General features: G+C 38.9%; 2 protein-coding genes across 4 annotated transcripts; both read left to right on the forward strand.

The window, feature by feature from the left end:
- Positions 1-927: 927 nt before the first annotated feature.
- LOC113677186 (uncharacterized) lies at positions 928-3,428 on the forward strand. 3 transcript variants are annotated; one of them, XM_089190756.1, is made up of 2 exons: positions 928-1,044; positions 1,325-3,428. In XM_089190756.1, the coding sequence occupies exon 2, from the start codon at positions 1,605-1,607 to the stop codon at positions 3,207-3,209; it is 1,605 nt and encodes a 534-aa protein (XP_089046882.1). In that variant the 5' UTR covers positions 928-1,044; positions 1,325-1,604; the 3' UTR covers positions 3,210-3,428. The 3 variants fall into 3 exon arrangements, with proteins under 3 accessions (XP_089046882.1, XP_089046883.1, XP_089046881.1); XM_089190757.1 differs by having other exon boundaries at positions 1,461-3,428; XM_089190755.1 differs by lacking the exon at positions 928-1,044 and adding an exon at positions 1,113-1,168.
- A 2,770-nt stretch (positions 3,429-6,198) lies between these two features.
- On the forward strand, positions 6,199-22,925 carry LOC113677192 (ATP-dependent RNA helicase DDX55). The gene is made up of 20 exons (XM_027193957.2): positions 6,199-6,411; positions 6,485-6,535; positions 8,297-8,358; positions 9,109-9,133; positions 10,026-10,117; positions 10,595-10,657; positions 10,929-11,022; positions 11,949-12,004; positions 12,517-12,559; positions 13,121-13,225; positions 13,623-13,664; positions 14,588-14,644; positions 15,747-15,814; positions 16,393-16,482; positions 17,221-17,313; positions 18,132-18,178; positions 19,054-19,121; positions 19,538-19,617; positions 20,583-20,671; positions 21,540-22,925. The coding sequence occupies exons 1-20, from the start codon at positions 6,316-6,318 to the stop codon at positions 21,989-21,991; spliced, it is 1,773 nt and encodes a 590-aa protein (XP_027049758.2). The 5' UTR covers positions 6,199-6,315; the 3' UTR covers positions 21,992-22,925.
- The last annotated feature ends 224 nt before the right edge of the window (positions 22,926-23,149 follow it).

The raw sequence follows: 23,149 nt of genomic DNA on the forward strand, positions 1-23,149 counted from the left end.
CACGCACTTTTCCTTCATTCATCATTTCTTTTCTTGGAAAATCTTTGAATTGCAAAGCATTACAAAGAGGGGTATGTGAACTCCCTCTCTACCTGGCTTTATGAGGGGTTGTGAATTTAAATGTTCAGTAAACGTTAATGAGGCATTTCCCCCGAATTTTACTGCATGGCAAGTGGGGAATCCCCATCTTGAAAATCGTACATACAGCCGTGAGTAGCTGCCGAATGACTATTTTATCCTGGGTAAACCTACATTTTTGAAGTATCATCCATTGGTCATGAGGAAATCACTCCTATTCTCCTTTCTATTAGCTATGCAGGCTAAACCCACCGTGGATCTTTGTCAGTGAGAGAAGTCGGTTAGTAGGACATGTGCCTAGATTCCCTAAGACTAGCCAAAGCGTTTCTGGTGCTGTGTGATGAACGGGATGGAAGTTTGACATAGTGGGTGTGGCATAGCAATTATCACTAATTTGGTAATGTTATGGGGAAATGCGTTGAACAATTTCAGTGAACCGTCCTTTAAAGTCCTGGATTTTCAGTTTAGGGATGAGGCCTCACCTCTGAGTGAAATTCAACCAATCAAATATGGCCGTTCGAAAATTAGGATACCGCAAAGTTTCTTGTTAATTTATCAGATCAGCCGCGAAATGATGCTGTTTGTAGGGATTCGAAATGAAAATATTTCATAGCGCTAAGACAGTCTTGAGAGTCTGGGGAGAGCATGCATCTATCAAAGATAGCGTGCAGACTGATTGTCCAATACATTTGAAGGATTTGTGTGGGGATGGCAGTATAATTCTGTTTCTTGGAATCACAGGATCACTGGCTTTTAGAACAACCATTGCATATTCCAATCATATTCCCCATGAGTTCAGTATATCCACTTGTTGGTCCAGCCGCCATATCATTATATGACTGTTACACCACATGTTGCGTAACTTTCAAGATGGCGACCACGTGGAGCGAATTAAGGCCAAGTTTGTCCAATTCAGCTTTAGATATCATGGACAAGTTTGGCTTCCAAAAGATGACACCAGTACAGGTAGGCAAAGGAATAATGTAGCTATTACCTAACAAAATATGCTTTGGTTTATCACGCTTTCTTTGTTATACAAGCAGCCACAATTCCACTGTTTATGTCAAACAAAGATGTAGCAGTCGAGGCGGTGAGTTTGAAATTAGATTATTTCTAATTTCCTGAGCACGAAGAGCCCTGTATTTTTTGGATTTATTCAAAATAATTATTCGTATATTAGTATAATAATAATAATGCTCGTTTATGCTAAGTACTGCTAACAGTTTCTGCCTTGGTGCCTTTCTAGATGCCACCGATGCCTTTTCCGATGCCTCCATTGTTTATTACAGCAGAGAAAGATATCTGTACAATCAACATTTTTGAAAAATTGCTTAACGCTTTATTTAGTGAAGTAAACTGTTAACATTTCCACTTTACAACAGGATTTTTTTCTGCAACTACAAATGATTTGTCTCTATATGAGATATTGAAGTTGTTTCCCCGCTGACCACTCGTATTTCGGTGGTTTTGTCTGCGCCCACTCGTCGCCACCCGAAAGATATTGCTCAGACAATTGTGGTTTCACAATGGCAACCTTTCATGTTCAAAACCTAAATGCTTTGCTTGTTAAGTTTGAGGAGCATATCAACTACTATGCAAGTATTCGAAAAACTAGTGCTCCCGATGTGTCAAGAAACATCCAAAAAATCCTTTCTTGGGAGGAAGGCGAGAGGATAAATGCACAGCAACAGCCCGAAGGGAACAAGATCACTAAAGTTGAGAACGTCATTGAAAAATGTGTTGATTTTCTGGAAAGTCTGAGCAGCGGAAACCCAGCACAGGTCATGAAACAATGTCTCAGCATTGCATCATCTGTGACTGTTTTGGTGGGTGGACCGTACGGAGCTGCTGCCGTAGCCATTTGTAGTATACTTACATCAATTTTCTCTGCCAATTCTCCGAAGGAGCCCGATTTGGTGACCGTGTTTACAGATAAAGTTCACGCGGAGCTTCTGAAGTTTAATGGGGAGTTAAAACGGCAGACCTTTGAAGGGCTGAAATCTCGTGTAAAGATCATGAACGCCTGTTTGAAAGAACTTCTGGGGCCATCGAATCTCACTGAATTACCCGATAAAGCTCTTTACGAGACAGATTTCCCTCAGTTCATTGGTGAAGTCGCCTACAACTTTCTGAAAGGCCGTGATATGGATAGCAAAGAAGAAGAGGTCAACAACTACCTCACGTCGATGGTTATTTATTGTAACGCGCAAACAGCGCTGTTCCTTTTACTGACAAACATTCTGGCAACTTTTCAATCAACTGGTCGCGAGACAAACATGATCAAGAGGTTAATGGATACCCAAGTTCAGGACGCTCAAGAAAAACTTGGATTCCTCTCGGAAGAGAAATACTTGAGAAAGAGCGCTCTCTTCGCAATCGGTGCACACACTGGTAAATCTATTACTGAAGATGACCTACGTAACGTGGTAAACATTCGTCACTTTGGCAAGTGCCGTCATCTCCCTGGTTATGATATTATCGAGGGGTTTAGAGAAGGCTTAGGAATGCCAAAAATTCCTGAGACCCTTGTGGAGCTATTTCAAGGTGGTTCAGTACGTGGACCTAAAGGAATAATTCACCGCTACCCTCAACCTCAAACCAAGGGAGATCATCATTACTTCCAACTCATCAATCATTCACACGTACCTGTCCGGGTGGAGTGTGGCATGGCAGGATACCATGTGAATCGCTTGAGATTCTGTCAAAATGTGCCGCCATACTCCTCCTACGAACGTGTGGCCACTGAATCAATGTGGTGGACTTTTTCCACTGGCGGAGTGTTCACCATGTATTTGAGTGGTGAAATTACATCCTCTGAAACGCGGAACCTCAAGGTTTTCGAGTTTGCGTTGTCCAACCCAGTCGTAGGCCTCTGTGGATCAGCCATTTTAGAGAAAGACCCACAACTTTCTGTCCACACTGGTGAGGATTGTTGGAAACAAATGGGTTGTAATCCCAGTCCGCCTATTTATTTTGAGCACTGTGGCAAATATTATGTGGTTCATGGAGGACATACTTGGTCATTTTTAAGAGGAGGCGTTCTTGATTTTCCTGGCAAGAATGGATGCCGAACATGGCGGTTTGTGATACAAGAATACGACCCTCTCGAAGATCTCGAGGCAAGTCCGTGACTTTTCTTGTAATGAAATGTGTTCGACACTATTTCGGTGCTTTCAAAAAGATTTGAAGTAGGTGGCTACCTCGGTAAAGCACCCGCCGGAGAATGAAATGGGAAACAATTTCCCTCTCGTTAGCCCATTAGTTCCATTCAGAACAAACTGGCTTCAAATGAGTTTTCAGTGTTAAACTTCGGTTAATAATCATTAAATATTAGTTTCCTCAATTTGTAACAATTGTTTGACTGATTGTTTTATTTCTGATCAAAATCTTCCAATTTCAGACATGCAAACCTGCTCCCTGAGTTTTATACATAGGTCCCATGAAAGGACATATGGTCATTGGTTAGATAGATAGATAACTTTTATTATTTACTAAGGCAGAATTGCATGGTTATTTACAATACAATACTGGCTAAAATTATAAATCATATTTCCAGAGCATATTATTTACAAGAATAATATACAGACCTATTGTCTACACATGGCTGGTAAATATGCCTGGGAGAAACGCTTGGTGCGCATTATTGGGTTAAAAAACTGACGTTGATCTCTAAGATTATAGGTAATATGGTTCTTCGGTGGTAAAAAATGATGAAGCTTGTGCTCGGTATTGGACACTATTGGTTCCAAAAAATTTATTACATTGCTCGATGATACGTCTATCCTTCTGTGAGTTCAGCTTAAACAATGAAAGGTTGTCGAGATGTGATAGGCCAGGTGAAATTATAGATAGGGCGCGTTTTTGAACACGTTCTATGTCGTTGCTTAAATAATCAGGCAGTGCATGATGGTAAAGAGGAGCACAATATTCAAGTACAGGTCTAATACAAGTAAGATAGAAACTGAAAATATCACGAGCCGGAACTTTGGCGCGCTTTAAATACCTATGACACCATATTTTTCATTGCATTTTCTGGTTGATAGCTGTATTTAAAATTAGAAATAATCGATCTGAACGCCTAGCGAGTTCTCCTTGAGCATTTTTTTAAGCATTGAAAGCACGTTTTGGCGGGCAAAAATTGTCCTCGTTAAGCGCGCGGCCAAAGCGATCATGTTACATAGCTATGACGTAGAAAATTGTGACGTCACGTCGGCAACTATGGTGGAGAAAGGAGAAATCAAGAAGGAAGGACGAACGTATTACCTGGCCGGAGCGCCAAATGATGTTAGCTACAAAAATAATACATATATATCGGGTATTTCTATACACTACTTTCCAAAGAGATGTAGCTGTATGGCCAAAATGGACGCGTTTCGATCGTCGAGATCGAGGAGATTTTCCTCTTCAATGTCGTCGGCCTTATGCTCCGTACCGGCTTCGAAGACGCCTGTTACGGACATATACCACTAGTCAAATCAGGGGAAGATAACCAATGAATTCAGCCTAAAAGGAATGCAGATTAAGGGGCCTGTTTCCACACCGTACACGATTGTTCAACATTCTTTTCGACTGACATTTCGCAAGCGAAGACTGATGGTCTCCTTTTCTTTCCACGTGACCATATTTTCGCTTTTCTCATCGTATGAAAATCCTACCAACTTAGTTTCCATCGTATTTTAATAACAGAAATACATAATTTGTAATGAAGTTCAAGCTCTTTCCTGAGCTGACCGATATCCTGTTGTGTGAACGGTACGAAACCTCTGGCGGATACTGGCATAAACACAAGCTCGAAAGGGCCGTGGATTCTCTGAAAATCCATCCCACGAGCTATCAAATCCCCCCTACCCTCAAGAAACTAAAAGTAGCAACATTAGCAGTGTCATTGTGATAACAGCACTGCAACGAGATAAATAAAGAACCACAAATTTTATTGAATTAGATGGTAGCGAATCTAAGTACGAAATATTAATTTTTAATACTGATGTCAGTTATTTCCTTTGAGCGGAATGGGTCTTATGGCAATGCTGCACTAACACTAAAGAAATTTTGCTTTATTAAAATCCCCATTAGAGATGAATCAGATGACTATAACCTCACCGTTTTCCGTTCGGTTTGACCGGCTCGACGATCGCGACGATAGCCTCTGCCTTTGCAATCTCTGAGGAAAGAGAAACTTGCAGTGAAACTACCCGATGACTTCTCGGTTAAAAATCATCGTGCCTCGTAATACAGCTGATTCTTTCCCCAAAAGTTAGCTTTTGGTTTATCAAGGGACATTCTCTTCAGCAACGAAACTCTAGAGCACTGACTAAACACATACGCAACAGTTAAAAATTCAGTAACGGGTATTTTATGTTCTAATCGTGACCTGAACACCGCAGGCGAGAAACCGTCTTTGTTAGTCTTCGTGGAAATCTTCGTTTGATGCACGCGGTTCTCCTTCGTAGGGCTGAATCGTACTCGAAACTTCTTTTTGTTCTAATTTTTTGAGTACGATGTATCGCAACTCTCGGTAGAGCTTGCTCGTTACCCGTCCACAGGACACTTTGAAGACAAAGTAAGAGCACTTTAGGGCCCAAAAAAACCGCGTTTTAATTTTTTTGAAATTTTTCTTCTATCGCAATTGGTTTTTACATATGATAAGCTAAATATTTACGCAAAAAATGTTTTCGTGTCATGGGCACTTCAAGCAATATGAGAAAGAACATCCGCTTATTAGCCTTAATAGGGAAATGAACTTATTTTAATTTCAACTTATTATTAACTAATTATTAATTAATTTCAACGAACAGTCCCTAAAAATCCTGGATTTTCAGTTTAGGGATGGGGCCTCATCTCTGAGTGAAATCCAACCAATCAAATCTAGCCGCTCGAAAATTAGGATACCACAAAGTTTCTTGTTGATTTATCAGCTGCGAAATGATGCTATTAATTTGTGGGGATTCGATATGTAAAATATTTCGTAGCGCTAAGACGGCCCTTAAACTGAGTCTGGGGAGAGCATGCATCTATGAAAGATAGCGTGCGGACTGATTGTCAAATATATGCGAAGGATTTTTGTGGGGATGACGGTATAATTCTGTTTCTTGGAATCGCAGGATCACTGGCTTTTAGAACAATCATTGCTTATTCCAATCATATTCCCCACGAGTTTAGTACGTACATCCATGAGTTGGTCCAGCCGTCATAGTACCATTATATGACTGTTACACCACATATTGCGTAACTTTCAAGATGGCGACCACGTGGAGCGAACTAAGGCCAACTTTGTCTAATTCAGTTTTAGATATCATGGACAAGTTTGGCTTCCAAAAGATGACACCAGTACAGGTAGGCAAAGGAATAATGTAGCTATTACCTAACAAAATATGCTTTGGTTTACCACGCTTTCTTTGTTATACAGGCAGCCACAATTCCACTGTTTATGTCAAACAAAGATGTAGCAGTCGAGGCGGTGAGTTTGAAATTAGATTATTTCTAATTGCCTGTGCACGAAAAGCCCTGTATTTTTTTTTATTTATTCAAAATAATTATTCGTATATTAGTATAATAATAATAATGCTCATTTATGCTATGTACTGCAAACAGTTAATGAGCATTATGAATGCTTGAATTTCCTGGAGGTCGCCATTTTGGCTTGTATGACATTACATGGTTGCCACTATCATCATCAGACAGTAGCTCTTTAGTTTGTACAAATCCTTAGGGGATCGTGCAGACACTAGTGGCATCATACAATTTAACATGGCGACAAGCAGAATTCCAATCTTAAAACAGGCCATATCTGTTTCTACCTTGTATTACACTAAGTACTTTCATTCCTATTTATGGCAAATTTTAGCTTCAAAGATCATTTGTTTCATCAGTGGAGGCTTCCTTTCTTTGAGGCTTCCTTTCTTTGAGGCTTCCTTTCTTTGAGGCTTCCTTTCTTTGAGGCTTCCTTTCTTTGATACTTCCAGTGGTAGGCTGGGAAAAGTCTCCTCTTTGAAATAGTCCCATGGATTATATTAAAGTTCAGATGGCAACTATGTGGACAATCCGAAATGGTTTGATGCTATTCTGGTTCAGAGACTCTTTTATAGGCTCATTAATTAGGTGCCCTTTTTTCTGACGAGGTGTAAATAGGCATAAATAGATGTAAATAGGTGTAAATAGGTGTCAGGAAGTTCCATGGGTGTTGTTATATGATTTATGTTGAAATGAATCCACAGTGTACATTGTTTACATGGAATAAACTACAAGTATATGCTTGACTTTTCTTGAAAAGAAAAGATGAAACTGGAACTTTGGCTTATTTGACTCATCCTCTTCCTTATATCTTGGCCTACCCTCAGCTTGATGGTACTGAACCCATTAACTCACTTGAGTGACGAAGACAGAATTTCTCCTTACAATATAAATACAACATCAAGCAGACAAGTAATGAGAATGAACAAAAACTCCAATTAGGGAATTATTAGTTGATTCAGTATCAAATTCTCAGAGCTAACATTATAAGAATTGTATGGCAAACAGTAAGGAGAATTAATAATGAGATCTTGAGGGTTGAAAGGATTAAAAACACATACTTACAGGATTCCCCTCAGTTCTTCGCTTCAATACAAGAAACCTGTAATCTAGCTTTTACCTAGCTTTTTTGGAGGGAAAGGCATTAGATCTTATCCTTAAAGGTGTCAAGATTTGTGTAAAGAACACCATCATTGGCAATGACTTTGCTGAAGATATTTTGAACATTTCTTAAAATGCCCTGAAGAGCTGACACAAACATTGCATTAGAGCTCTTTCACAATGGAAGATTCTTGCTAATTTATAATGATTTTTGTGGACTTTTCTGTTGTTGTATTAATTCAAGTTCATTCAATGATATATATTTTCAGAGTTGTGTGAGTTAATCCTCTGACTGTTAAGAGTAACTAGCATCTCCATTTTCCTCACAATATCACACCTGAATCAAACACTAAAGAAGCTCTTGCTCGTTAAACAAATTCTCCTTGTCAACACCTTAGGAAATGTATAGAGAACTGTATGGAGAATATACATAATGATGTTAGGGTAGTGAGGTTAAGACTATGATGGCTCAAATCTTTCTGCTAAGCATGAAAAGCTATGCAGCAGATACGAGATCCACATTTTCTGATGCGTTAATTTTATATTACTGATGACAAACTTCCTTTTTATTTTTAACTTGTTGAAACAGTTTATCTCTAATTTTCAGGTTACTGGATCTGGAAAAACCTTGGCCTTTTTGATTCCAATTGTGGAAATGCTCCTGCAAAGGTTATTTGCACTTTTAACCCTTTAGTCCCCAAGAGTGACTAGCATCTAAGTTCTCCTTACAATATCACCCCTGAATCAAACATGGAAGTCATAAGAATAGAGGAGATGATCACCAACTAAAGCAGCTCTTGATTGTGAAACAAATTCTCCTTGTCAGCCTCTTTGGAAACATACAGAGAACAGTATGGAGAATATGCATACTGATGTTAGGGTGTAAAGGGTTAAATAGGCGTAATTTTTTCAGATGTTAAATGTAGATTTCTTCTCATCAAGATAATTTGGTTTTTTCAAATGAGTTGATAATTAAAACTGGCCAATGGTAAAGAGTTTCTAAGCTGGTGTGTAAACCCCTTTGCCAGTCACTCTGACAAAGAGCTAATGGTCTAAACCTCAGCTTAGAAACTCTCTACAATGGCCAATTCCCTTTATCAGCTCAGATGATAAAACCAATTACCGGTATCTTGTTCTCTCCCACCAATGCAATGCCAGGGTTTATTTTGAACTTTACTCCCTTTATTCATTCAGGTGGCTCTATGTTACATGCTAGTATAGATCTACTGAGAACACGCTTATGGGTCATAGTGTGGTTTTTCAGCTGCAATTTTCAAACCCAGGAAAGGGATTTGCCCTCTTTTCCTCTAAATTTTAATTTTAAACTCAAGTACCTTGCATAGTGTTGGACCTGACATTTGCTTTATATGCTTGCTATTTATTGGATTTATTCAAATATGTCATATTTTCTTTTCAAAGGGAAGAGAAGCTGAAGAAACATGATGTAAGTTGGTTTAATTTTGTAGAAAAATAACTAAAATCTACGGGTAAATATAACAATTGACGAATACTTTGTAATTTGGTTATGAAACCTTGGTAGGTCAGCTATTTATCCATTGTTTTTTTGGGTCAGAATTGGAAGTTAGAGAGTTGGTGTTGGTGGAGGGAGTAAAATTGAGGAACGAGCATAAAATATGCACAACAAGGATGAACAGCAGTTCTACTCTGGGACTGAGAGGCAAGGGGTGGGGAATAGGGATCAAGGGGTGGGGGCCACAACAGGTGGGGGGGGTGAGGGGTGAGGGGTGGAACAATGGGGAAGGGGTGGGGCTACAGGAGTTAGGGGCAGAGAGTAAGGGGTTGAGGGTGGTGATGGGAGAGGGGTATAAGGCAAATGAACCAAAAAATTTTTCAGAAACCAACAAGTGTGAATAATGAAAGAATGAGTTATGTGATTATTCTTGAAAGTAGGACCAATTTTGTAAGTTCTACATATCTGCTTCACATTATCAGGAATGACTGGAATTTAATTTCTCTTTACAATGTCATCCCTAAATCAAAAATTGATGTTACAAGAATAGAGGAAATGATCTCCAACTAAAGTAGCTCTTGATTGTTAAACAAATTCTCCTCATTAGCACCTTAGGATATGTATAGAGAACTGTATGGAGAATTGTGAGGGTGTAGAGGGTTAAATAAGTCTAAGGAGCAGTCAAAGATGGTTTGCACAGGCTCAGGGTATGTTCTGCCTTGGTCATGAGGGGAGTTTGTTTTTAATTAGTCATATTGCAATCATCTTGTGATGAAAATGTTTAAATGTAGTTGACGAATAAGCTTGGCAGTCTTGTTTGCTATTGCAGTTCACTCTCAACTAAAATTCTCCCCTTTTGATTCAGGTTGGTGCCATCATTATCACTCCTACAAGAGAACTTGCAAAACAGATTGACGAAGTCTTAAGAACATTTACAAAGGATCTCAACCAGCTAAAGTGAGGCTGTGTTTGTTGGAAATTTACTGTGTAGTGGAGAAATTCAATCCATCTGGCACACACCTCACTGCATTTCTTTTTCACCACCACTTTATCTGCCCACCTAGCCATGGACACTAACATATTGGCCATGTTTTGGAAACCAATATGGCCATCTTGTGAAAACAATCAATTTGGGGGCCTGAAGGAAGACAATTTTCTGATGCTACTCCTGTATACTTTAATTCAGCATCCTCATGGCCTTCATAAGCAATATGCTCTACAATGATAACCTCAATTTTTTTTTAAACAGGAATCTCCAACTCCAAATAGCTGGCATATGGAGATTTTTTTTGTCTTAATATGCCACTTATTATTATTACTCTGCTGATTTATTCCTTTACTCTTCATTAAAGAATAGCAAAATTACCTGTCTTTTTCAACTGCAAAACCACCTTAGTTTTGGAAATATATTATTTCTGAATGCTTGTTTTATAGGCAGCTACTTCTGATAGGGGGAGTGGACCCTGTGGAAAATATGCAGAGATTCAAATCAGATGGGTGAGAACAAAGTGAATTGAATGATGTTTTGATCTAAACTGCATAATTGTGTATAGATATTTAATTGGAAAACAGAGAATCACAAGTTTTGTTCCCTTCAATCAAGAAAGCTTTTTTAGATTTAAGGCAGTGATTTGAGAAAGTTATAAGTTTATGGCATATGTGTATGGATCAAACAAGCCATTAATTACAAACTACATGTGCAGGTGCCACAACCTGAACTTTTCTTTTCAATCTGTGTCAATGTTTATTTGTTTTTCCCCTTTTTTAGAGGTCACATTATTATTGGCACACCAGGGAGATTAGAGGATTTAATGACAAGAAAGCAAGAGGGGATAGATCTGGCTGCTCATGTTCGATCTCTGGTCTGTACCAAACTGAAATTTTTCATGCTGAGTTAGAATTTATGGTGTAGAATCTTCAATTTAAAATATGGATTTCTTTTCACATACAGAAATGCATGTTATGCATTCATTGTTTTAAATTTTCATGAAACAATCTTTTAGTTATGTTTCTACCATGCCCTAGTAATAATACTTGCTTCAACTGTATGGACATACTTACCATATCATGAACCTTGAAGTGTGATGTCTGAGGTCTCTGATGTGTCAGAAGATCTTGTTTTATTGCTTGCATAACCATGACATCTGCAAATATTTAAGTTTAAGTCTCTCTAGTACCTGATCAACTACAAGAACAGTAGTCACCAAAGAATACTGTAACATTAATGAATATGATTCAGTCATTTGTTTTGGAGCAATTTTCAGTTGATTGTCAGGAGTTAGTTACTTTCAATTGGTTTTGGCAGTATTGGTCAAGAAAAATATGTACTACCTGTTCAACCAATCAAATGCATTTACCAACTTTGAAATAGGTACTAGCATTTTTCCACAAGTAGCCCTTTACACCCTCTTATCAGAATGCATTGTCTCCATACTGTTCTGTATACATTTCCTAATTTGTCTAACAGTCAGAGCTTCTTTAGTTGGTGATCATTTCCTTTACTCTCATGACCTTAATGTTTGATTCAGGGGTGATATTGTAAGGAGAAATTAGATGTTAGTCACTCTTAGGGGTCAAAGGGTTTAATAAATGAAATAACCCTGAGTTCTTGTTGGTTTCCCATGATGATATTTTTCTTTGTTTTGAGTGGCCATCGTGATTACTCTGGTCTGGGCTGTACGACACTATTGAAAGGCAGCTGTTAATATGAAAGGAAGGGATTAGATGGGATTGGATGAACATTCATGAGACCACTATTAATCATAATTCCTTTATTTTGGTTATTTAGGAAGTTCTTGTCTTAGATGAAGCTGACAGATTGTTGGACTTGGGTTTTGAAGCTAGGTAAATTTTAAAACTTATTTTTTTTAGTTGAAGTCTTGATTAACATATTTCAACTACATCAACAATAGCTACCCCATGCTTTTCCCTCAGTCTAGCACTAAAACCTCAAATAGTGGGAGACCAAGATAAAAAGGAAGCCCTTTTAAAAAAGCATTTGAGAAGGTGCATGGTAAAAAAAAAGCCTATGTGTGACTTCTGATAGACTTTTATAGACTTTTGAATCTCTTTCCAAATTTTCCCATTTTTCCTTGTGGAACACTAAGTAGAATTCAATGTTGCAAAAAAAATTCACCTTTAATTAACTACACATCCCAATATTTACTGAAAGATTTGGTGCCTCCTGTCTGTCAACAACAGAAATAATGTAAAATGAAATTAACCATAGAATGTTTTATTCAAGATCAATTGACTCTTTGAAGTGGTTATCACTTCATTTTGAACTCTTAAAAAAAAGGTGCAGTGTTTTTTGACAATCTCTTTTGAGTTTGATCGCTTTTTTATTGTGATTCCAGCATAAATACTATTCTGGGTTTTCTCCCAAAGCAAAGAAGAACAGTAAGTCACTCCTAACTTCAGAAATTTCAATAGTTAGTTTTTGTTAGGTCACAGAGTTGATTTTATTTGTTTTGTCATTATTTTTAACAGAACCAACTTAAATAATTTTATTTTAGTATCATCAAATTAATCATTGAAGCTGACAGAGTTGTGGATTAAACTTACCATTGTGATAATTATTCACTTATAAGCTAAGCAATTTTTTTTTGGGACCCTAAACTCAGTTTTAGAAAAAAAAATTCCTTTTTCAAAGATAGGGCTCCAGCCTAGAGCCAAGAGTTTTGAATGTTTCTCTAAAAACATCATTTAGAAAATTGAAAATCATCACAGACACTCCTTACTCTGCCCATAGCCAAGTGAGTTTAATGAAAACAATAACTCACAAGAAAACAAGAATAAACAACCTCATGAAAATGCTCATAAATTATTTAGTGCTGGATTGGAAGCAAGTTACTTTAATTATTGGCTGATCTTAAGGCCTTAATAAACATAGAGTTGCAATCTTGTTTGCCTTAGACAGTTTGTTTAAAAAGTATTTGTGTATCTGTTTTTTCTAACTAGGGCCTGTTTTCTGCAACTCAGACAGATGAAGTTGAGGCTCTAGTGAGAGCCGGCTTGAGAAATCCTGTTAGAGTAACAGTTAGAGAGAAATACTCCAAGTGTAAGGTAAAGTTTAACTCAATAGAACAATGGTAGTATTTGCTCAGTTAAGCTTGGTCAACTACATGACAAACAGTTTTAATGGCCAAGGGAGTTGGTTCTTTGTATACAAATATATTTAGTATCATACTAAATAAGTAAAAAAATAAGTAACATGGCGTTATTTATTTGTTTATTGGAAGGTTATAATTTTTTTTTCTTTCTGATGGGCCAACTTTTAGTGTTGCCATTACAGCTCATTACCCGCATAAAATAATTTTGCACTGACTGATTGTCAAGCTGCAATTCTCAGAGACTTAGAGATTTAAGTTTGTTTGCACTATGATATTACTGCATTACTCCAACTGCTGTGAATTACACAATTAATAAAATCTTTTGTTTCTCTTTGTGCATGTTCTTGTAGTCAGAACAGAGGACACCATCCACACTAAAGAACTTTTACACAGTAAGCAGTTGTATTTCCTTTTTTGCTTAATGTGTAACAACATTTTTAAGCCATGCTTCATTAATCTGACCACAGACACTCAGTAATCATAGCTTATACTTGTATTTGAGTGTTAATCAATGTACCAATATATCTGAAAGGCAGAACTACATTACTTGAGGAATGTTGCATACCAGGTTTCCTCAAGTAAGTGCCCATGTTTTAATGATAATTATTATTATTGCCCTCCCCCAAATAAGGGCCCACCCTTTAGGCCACAAAATATCAAACAAGGACCCCCTTGAATAAAGACCGAATTGGACTCCACTCAGTCCTATTGCCACAATTTATTGTACTTGTTTGGTATGCGTATGCATCATATCAGGGGTTCTGGTTGTACCATGGTTCATTTGAGTGGAAATACCCTTTACTCCTTTTATGACTGGGAACACTGTTTAATTCTTAATTTCAAGCTTTCTGTGTTTTTTTTTGTGGTTCAACCTCTGTTCAATTGATCTTAGGGTAAAGTTTCACTCTGTAACTAAATGATGATATCATGTCATTTCAGATCAGTGACTTGATATTGTAGTATACCAAAATGTATGTCAGGCTTCTCATTGGCTTATCGCAAATTTGGGTATTATGACTGAATATGACACTAAACAATCTCAATAAATTACAAAGAAATCTATGGGCTCTGAAAGGCAGGCTTACTAAAGACAGGAGTGAAAGGTTTAGGCAAACATTTACACCCAGTATCTCATTAATAATTTTCCTCTGTGTAGTAATTTTCCTCTCTGTGTACCATACATTTCTTAAGATGTTACTTTGGAGAATTTGGTATTGGATCAACTAACAATTTTCACAGTGGTTTTGATGAGGGGTAATTTTGAGTTTCAAGGTTTTAAAGTAAATTTGAGTGAGTTAAAATCCTTTATTTGTAGATATGTGAAAGTCAAGAAAAGTTCTCAAGATTGGTGTCCTTCCTCAAGGCAAGGAAGGTATGTGATATTTTTAGTAAGAAGAGGTAAATTCAGCAATTTAGCCAAGTTACCCATCTGGTCTGAGTTTATCCTAGTTTCTGTAGCATGAAAGGACTGGGTTGATGTCAGCATCTGAACAACTGTGCACTTACCCTTCCCCTGACCCAACAACAGTTTACTGATAACAAGTTATGGTTAGTGTTTGATTAGGGGAGAGGTAGGTGAGCAGTTGCTCAGATACAGACGTTGATCCAAAGAATTAGGAGTGTTGCTTCATCCCTTGCATGGGATGCTAGTACATTGCAGGTTAACCACCACCCACCCCCCCTCCCTTCCCTCAGGATTTCATGAGATTCTTGTGACAGTTTTTTGGTACTCTTTGGTGGAGAAAGGCCCTTTGAGTGTATAGTGCCTTGCTTAAGAACACCAAGAAAAGTGTCCATCACAGCCTATAATTATGTGGTATTTGCTCACAAGAAGTTGAAATGACGAAAAGGAATTTGAGAGGAAAATGGAATCATTTTGGAACAGTAGTCACCCACAAGAGGAACTTGAAATGGAAGATTCTACTGAACCTGTTATAAGTATTCTACTCCCAAAGTGATTACTTAGTCTACTAGTTAAGGAATGGCACTGAGAGAGTAAAGTGCCTTGCCCCAGAACATAACACAGTGACTTGGCCAGATCTTGTGCCTTCACCTCTACACTGGGAGGGGGGGGGGGGCTATTTTTGTTAACCTCTAAGCCACTGTTTGTACCATGATGCACATAAGTCGTGCATATATTTCTGTCATTATGTTCACTCTGTGATAAATGTTGTTGCATTTGATACAGAGGATAAAACATACTTTAGTTGAACCTGGATTTAAATCTTTTAACTCAATTTTAAGAGTGGATATTCAGTTGACTTTTTCGATGGAATATTTAAGAATCAGAGTCAGTTTTAAAATACAATGAGAGCTCAAGGCAGCAATGGCCTGCTGATAGACGTCATGTACTTTAACTCTTTGATCCTCTTATTTCTCCTCATAATATCATCCCTGAATCAAATACTAGGGTCACAAGAATAAAGGAAACCCAAAGGTTATGTATCACATTCTTATAAATTTTTGTCTTACAGACCTGCAAGAACATGGTATTTTTCAGCACATGTGCTTGTGTTAACTATTTTTCAAAGGCTCTTGAAAGGTAAGCATTGTGCAGTGCAGTATACTAAGAAAACCATTTTACTTCCTAGTGTGATCTTGAAGTAATTTCTCCTTTCGATATAAACACCTTGCCCAGCAGACAGGTCATGGGAACGAAGAAATATACCAACTAGAGGATATCATTAGAGTTAAAGAAAGTCTACAACAAATTTTGAGTAACGAATATAGCCATTGCGCAACGAAAACATATTTGCACATTTACGGAAGCTCATTTTGCGAGATTGGGCTACCTGTGGTCACTCTTGTTCTCCCACACTATGAGCAGTCTGGCTTCTTTTACTGTAAATTCTCATTGGCTCGTTAGGATATTTTCGTTTCCTTTGATTGGCTCGTTGGGATATTTTCGTTCCCTCTGATTGGCTCGTTGGGATGTTTTCGTTTTCTCTGATTGGCTGTTGTGAATACTTTGGTTTTGGTTTCTTTGTCCCATTCAGGTTCCTTTTTACCTAAGGAACCTCAATGGGACAAGAGGTGTTTTCTTAACAAACCAAACCTAGTTTTTTTTTTGGTTTTTTGTCAGTCCGTTATCGGTGAAGCACTCTGATAAACTGATTTCAGGTTTCTTTCCAATGTGAAAGTGCTGTCTATCCATGGAAAAATGAAATCAAAACGGCATAAAGTATTTGATAGCTTCAGAAAACTTAAAAGGTACGTCTGCCTGTCAAGTTCTTCTACAGAATCATCGTTACGGTTTAAAGCAATACTCGAATTAGTCAGTGTTTACCTTGCCATATCTTTACAAAAGGTGGGGGGAAGGGGGGGGGGGAGGGGATTAAAGAATACCCAGCCGTTGAGCAAGCCCACCCCTCTCCTCCCGCGCCAAAGACGCAGTTGAGGGTTGGCATTTGTCACGAGGATTCGAACTCCAGATCCTCGGATTTCGAGCTCTTCCTTCGAGGAACGAACCCAACTTCGTCATCTTTCTTGATTTAGAGACCCACACTGCGCTTTCTTAATTTCTGATCCAGCACGACGCTTGTCACAAGTAAACCTACTACACGACCGTGCTCACCAACCATTGTTCTTTAGCTGACTGACACAGAATCAAACTGCGAACGTGTTAGTCTAGCCGTTCCTATTAGCGCTGCAGCACATACATTTGTTCGCCCACGAAAAAGTTTGAGGTTTTGAGCAAAGTAAGCTAGCTGGTGAGTGGTCTGCGAGGGGTCTGTTTCATTATTAGTGTCAGACCCCTCACAAATGTCTCGCCAGCCCGCTTTGCTTAAGACCTCAAAATTTGCCTTCGGCGTAGAAACGCTTGGGCCGCGGCGCCAATAATGAGGGCTTGCCCGGAAACCTGTAGATCCAGTGGCTTGATTCCTCTTTAGAACCTCTTCCACGCTTTTACCAACCATAATTGCACATTTTTGTTCCTTTTGTGTCAAGTGGTGTTCTGATCTGCACTGACGTCATGGCCCGAGGAGTGGACATTCCAGAGGTGGACTGGGTCATACAGTTTGATCCTCCCAGTAGTGCAAGGTATGTTTGCCGATAGGAGACGTATACTCTCAAAACTACTACGGTTTTTATCTCCGACAAAAAAGGGTTTTCAAATACTTGTGAAAAGTAGTGTGTGGTTGGTGTGACGCGGCGTTCCGTCTCGGCTAAGATATTCATCAGAAACCCTTCCGAATTTTTAAGCATATTCGTTAACCTTCGAGTTTTTGAGCCTGATGCTCAACGAGGAGTAAAAATTCGTAAAGTGTGTAATATGCCACTCACCGCGGCACAACTATCCAGCAGAGGTGGGCAGTCTATCAGCAATACAAGGCGTTAAAAGCGCAAGTTTAGTCAAGATCTTTTCAAGCCGGCACAAGTGATTTTCGAAGTGATCATGTACTGATGATATACAGTTATATTTAGGAAATACTGGTGATATAAGGAAATCAAACTATTCGTACAACGGTTGTAGCTTGTTTGTGTTGGAAAGATGCAGTTCAGCTGACTGTGTTTCTGGGCGAATCGGTTCGATTGGGGCGAAACGACTGGCTACTAAATGCATTGATCACTCGCACATAAAGCGCGGCTTGTTGAAATGTTATTAAAAAACAAACAAACAAACAAAACACAAGATAACGAAAGTTCTCCATTTTTTTTTTATCAAAAAAGGCGAATTAAGGTTCAGTGATGTTGGCTAACCAAATAAAGCCCCTCGTGAAATGTAAAACCGCCATGGCGATAAACCCGATTGCCATGCCAACATCGTTGTCTTCGCTTGTAAAAAGAAGAAAGAAAGAAGTACTGGTATTCTATTGTGATTTATATAACTATTGATATCTTATTCTTTCGCCTCGCAGTGCTTTCGTTCACCGCTGTGGAAGAACGGCAAGAATTGGAAATCAGGGTTAGTTACGTGTAGCCTTAAAGAAAAATTTCTCAGTTCTGAGTGTTTGATGAAGGTTTACTCGCTGGAGAGGATGAGAAATATGAAATAAAAGACAGGATCTACGCCTATGCGAGGCTCTCGGGGAAAACGCGAAACCATCTTGGATGTGGTTTGGTTTTGGTTTTGGTTCTGATTTGTTGTGAGTTTTGCGAGAGTTTATTTGAATCAAGACAGAATGTGACAAGCGAAACAATTGATACTGAGATTGACCCCAATGGATCACGGACATTATGCGCGCTACTGCGCACAACAACATCAGCTGATAACAAGTTAGGGTTAATCTTGGGTTAAGGAAGGGGTAGGTGTGCAGTTGGACAGACACTGACATTGATCCAAACAAGGTCAATGTCGCAATTAACCCTTTCACTCCCACGAGTGACCAGGAAATAATTTCTCCTTATATAATCAATACAATATCAGGCAGAGGTATGATGAGAATAATGGAAAATACTATTTAGGGGATTGTTGGTTGATCGAATATCAAACTCTCCAAAATAACATAACAATTATATTCAGTTATTTCACAGTTATTTATTCATCAATTCTTGGAACCAACTCCCAGTTGGCTTATTAGCTCAGTTGGTAGAGCACAGCACCGGTACCGCAAAGGTCATGGGTTCATAATCCCGTACAGATCTGAATTTTTTAGGCCTTATTTTCACTACTACTCAAGTAGTGTTCATTACTGGGAAGATCGCTTTTATATTCACGCCTTATCCGCAGTTCACATATATGATTTTCATATATTCATGGTCATTTATGTAACCTATGTTACCTTTACTTTGATCTCCTAATCGTTTTTTTTTCTTCTATTGTATCCTTTTACTTTTTAGGGAACGCTTTGTTGTTTTTGCTTCCTGCTGAAGAATCTTACGTGGAATTTATATCCATTAACCAAAAGGTAGGTTAACTCTTTAATCATTAAAGAGTGACCGGCGTCTAATTTCTCCCACAGTTTCAGCCTTGAATCAATTGTAACGGTTATGAGAATAAAGAAAATGATCACCGATTGAAGAAGCTCATGATTTTCAATCAAATTCTCCTTGTCAGTACCACAGGAAATGTAGAGAGAACGGAATGGGAGAATATACAGATTGATGTTAAGGTGTTAAGGGTTAACTGTGGATTATCCCACCTAGTATAATCGTTAGGATGAACGTAACCTTGACCGTCATTTCTGGCCACACGTTTAGCGACCTGAAAAAAAGCGCTCTTGTGGTCAACATCGCACAGGGGTAGGACGGGGCTAAATGATCAGAGAGATGAAGTTTCTCACCCTTCTGATTGTTGCACCACTGTTTTCTGTCCTTAATACAGGTCCCTCTTCAGTCTTTCGAAATAGAAGGAGAAGTGACAGACGTTACACCCAAGCTAAGACAGATGGCTATGAAAGACAGGTACTGTATGCAGAAAACATTTTTTGCTAAGTTCCCGTAGAAAGTTACTTTATTTACAGGGAACGTAACCTCTGTTGTAAGTGCCATAACCCTTTAACCCCTGAGGATGACTGGCTTTTAATTTCTCCTTGCAATGTCACCCTTGGATCTAATGTAAAGGTCAGGAGATTATGGGAAATGATCACCAATTTACGAAGCTCCCAAATGTCCAACAAATTCTTCTTGTCAGTGCCATAGTTTTTGTAAAGAGAAAAGTGCGGAGTATATGAACATTAATGTTACGGTCTAAAGGGTTAAAACTGAAAGTGGCCGCAATATAGAACTTTGCAGATGTGTCTTTATAATGCTGGTAAATAACAGAACCCTTTTAATAAAAGCACTTGTCTTACCAGTTCGCTCCTTCGCCCTTTTAATACTCCCACAACAATTTTTGATGCAGCTAGTCCCTTTGAGCGCACTTTACCCTAAACTGTGAATTTACAACCCTTTTTCCTTTAAGGTTCCCTTCCTTGCTCTTCCCCCCTCCCCCCTGCCGTAAGACCACCCCGTCTCTTTGTTTCCCCGAATTTTCTTGTCTCAAAAAATCCGAGATGACGAACACACACCTCGTAAGCTCACTGTAGCGGTTGCTTGTCATGAACATGTCTTACCCTCGGTTATGCGTCTATTAACCTTGGGGGGGGGGGGGGGACGTTTTATAGTATTCCTTTCTTAGATATTTTACTACGAAAGAGGTCCAGCACGACGCTTAACTTACGGAAAACGACTAAAATCGAGTTCTCGCCGTCTGCTTTCAGCCCTTTTTTTAATTTGGGGATAAAGAAATGAGCAACTTTACCTAACGAGGGTAAATACTTTACAGTCATAGACTTACAAGCCTCATGGCCCTCCTTCCTATTTTTGAAGTCTGTCATCCCTTCAGTAATTTTGCCTATGTCATTTTTTTTTTTGGAATTTCTTCTTAGGGATGTGTACGAAAAGGGGATGAAGGCTTATGTGTCATTCGTACAGTTCTACAGAAAGCACGAGTGTAGTTTAATTTTTAGATCAAATGGTAAGGAAAATATCTTTAATTTACAATGGGAATCAAATATCCAGCATAGAAAAGAGTTCTCATTTGCTCCTTGTGGTATTTTCTTTTGTTACGATTGGCTATTGCGATTGCTTTAGTTTTAATTTTAAAACCGAATGAGCAATTCACTGAACAACGAAACGAACGAACGATCATTTTGACAGGATTTGTTTTGATTTCCAAACGAGTCATTTGCAATGAACCCAAGCTAAACTCCTGCTTTGGCTGTTGTTTTCTATTTGTGCAAAACACTAGCATAGGAAGCAATTGAGGGTAGAAAGCTGGCAATCGCTATCTGATTCGGTTTTGCTTTGGTCTTGTAACAAGGGTCAACTTCTCAAGCATCAAATGCAAATCACACTACCAGTGGTCATTAGCTTGCGTCGCATACAGTCCACTCTACCGTGGCTTTGACCAGTCAAGGGTGGATCCGGAATTTGGATATAAATATAAATTAAGAGGGGTTCAAACTTTTACAAAACAAATCGGCAAATCTCTCGACTGACCCACTTCCCCCCCCTCCCCCCATCCCCCCCTACTTGCGGTTACTCGACATATGTCATCAGTTTAGCCTTTCGCCGTATATATTAATCCTACACGTACTAAAGGGGAAATAATCAGTTAATTGAAGAGTAAAATGCGATCCTGTCGTTACAAGAATTTTTGTGTCAGACTGGTTGTAAAAAACCCACGTGTTTGTTAAGGGTAGGTTTGAAACCCCCGCCTTCGGTTCCCCCTTAAAAACCATGTGAGACCCCCGAAAAAACTTCGCCGCGCCTCCCCTCCCCCCCAGGTGCTAACTATTGGCTGCTCCTCGATTAACGTTTTCTTGAATTTTTTTGGCCCACAGACCTGGAGCTCGGAAAACTCGCAACGGGATTTGGCCTCCTAAAGTTGCCCATCATGCCAGAGCTTAAGGATAAGAGTGTGGATTTTGAGCCAGTGGATGTAGATGTTGATAAACTTTATTACAAGGACAAAAACAGAGAAAAGCAGAGAAAAAGAATGCTGCAGGAATCGAGCGAGAATGGTTTTTATCCAACGGACTCGAAGAAAAAGAAATTCCGTAAGGAGACCGTCCCGTGGTCCAAGAACAAAGAGAGAAAAGTCAAAAGAGAGAAGCGGAAAGCACGTAGAGAATTTTTTAAAACGCAGCGCCAGAAACATCAGTTTGATGAAGATGAACTTGAGGATCTTGCGCGTGATGCGCGCTTGGTGAAAAAACTTAAGGCGGGAAAGATCAGTGAAAAACAGGTGGATACGCAATTAGGAAATGACCAAGAAGTCACTCCCAATTTGTAAGAACTGGCTTGCCGAACTGTCTTGTTTGTAAATTGAAGGGTAGTCCCAAGAATTCACGATACTTTCCTTAGAAGTCTGGCCTAATTGCGAGGATGACAAATCAGTGGGGGGGGGGGGGGGAACCTCTCTCTCTCCTCTTTCCTCACTAGTTTGTGATAAAGGGGGTAAGTTTCTAAAGAAACTGTGGTGCTGCGTCAGAGGGGGAGTATAACAAAATAATTTGGTTTTATAAACGTAGTTGATAACGTAAATTGGCCACCGTAAAGAGTTTCAAAGCTGACGTTTCGAGCGTCAGCCCTTCGTCATTCGCTCTGACGAAGGGCTAACGCTCGAAACGTCAGCTTTGAAACACTTCACGGTGGCCAATTTACATTATCAACCGCGTCGATAAAACGTTATTATCTTGTTAACTCGATTTTTCCTGTTTAATGTGGTGGCTTCAACAAACGCTCGTAAGATGTAGCGTTCGCTCGTTTAACCCTTTAAATCCCAAGGTCTGATTGTTAATTCTCTTCTCTAGTTCCCACAAATTTCCTTGTAAATTAGTTACAAGAATTTGGTGTTAGATCAAGATGACAACTTCTACCTGATAAGTCTGAGTATTCTCATCACCCTTTAGCTGGATAATGTATGGATATTACAGGGAGAAGTTACGTGTTAATCACTTCTTGGAGTTAAAGGGTTGAAATACGCCTGGTTTGTAAAATTATTTCTCGTCCTCTGAATTAAAAGTTTTCTGCTTTTGGAATCCTAAGGGAACTAGTCGTGGGGTGCGACAATGTCTTGTGTGCCCAATATTGCATACGATAGTTTAGAACTGTTATTTGTAAATAGAACCAGTTCTTTCAGTTCTTCCAGACCTGATAAGTAAATACTATCCTTCAGTGATATGCTTCTTTTGATATTATTAGATTAAAATCAGTGCTTGAATTAATTCCAACCGTCTCCGTGTTCTCAGCCTGATAAATAGATCTACCTACGACGGTGCGAGGCTTGGGTAACAGGATACGCGCAAAGTTTAAAACGCATCTGGGAGGGGAAAAAAAACCGGGAAGAAAGCTTCAAAGTGCCCCTGTGATTTCTTATCTGCGAATCGTGGATAAAGTATTGAAACAATCGAGGAAAGAATATAGAATATCAGGCATTTTCAACATCATA

Source organism: Pocillopora damicornis, chromosome 12 (assembly GCF_964200805.1).
Source record: "Pocillopora damicornis chromosome 12, jaPocDami1.2, whole genome shotgun sequence".
NCBI classification, from domain to species: domain Eukaryota; kingdom Metazoa; phylum Cnidaria; class Anthozoa; order Scleractinia; family Pocilloporidae; genus Pocillopora; species Pocillopora damicornis.

What these genes read in the sequence shown, in the direction of transcription:
- LOC113677186 (XM_089190756.1), top strand. Translation starts at nt 1,605, where the DNA reads ATGGCAACCTTTCATGTTCAAAACCTAAATGCTTTGCTTGTTAAGTTT.
- LOC113677192 (XM_027193957.2), top strand. Translation starts at nt 6,316, where the DNA reads ATGGCGACCACGTGGAGCGAACTAAGGCCAACTTTGTCTAATTCAGTT. An exon ending in AGAAGCTGAAGAAACATGAT is followed by an intron (nt 9,134 to 10,025) that starts GTAAGTTGGTTT and finishes CTTTTGATTCAG; the next exon opens with GTTGGTGCCATCATTATCAC. An exon ending in GATCCTCCCAGTAGTGCAAG is followed by an intron (nt 17,314 to 18,131) that starts GTATGTTTGCCG and finishes TTCGCCTCGCAG; the next exon opens with TGCTTTCGTTCACCGCTGTG.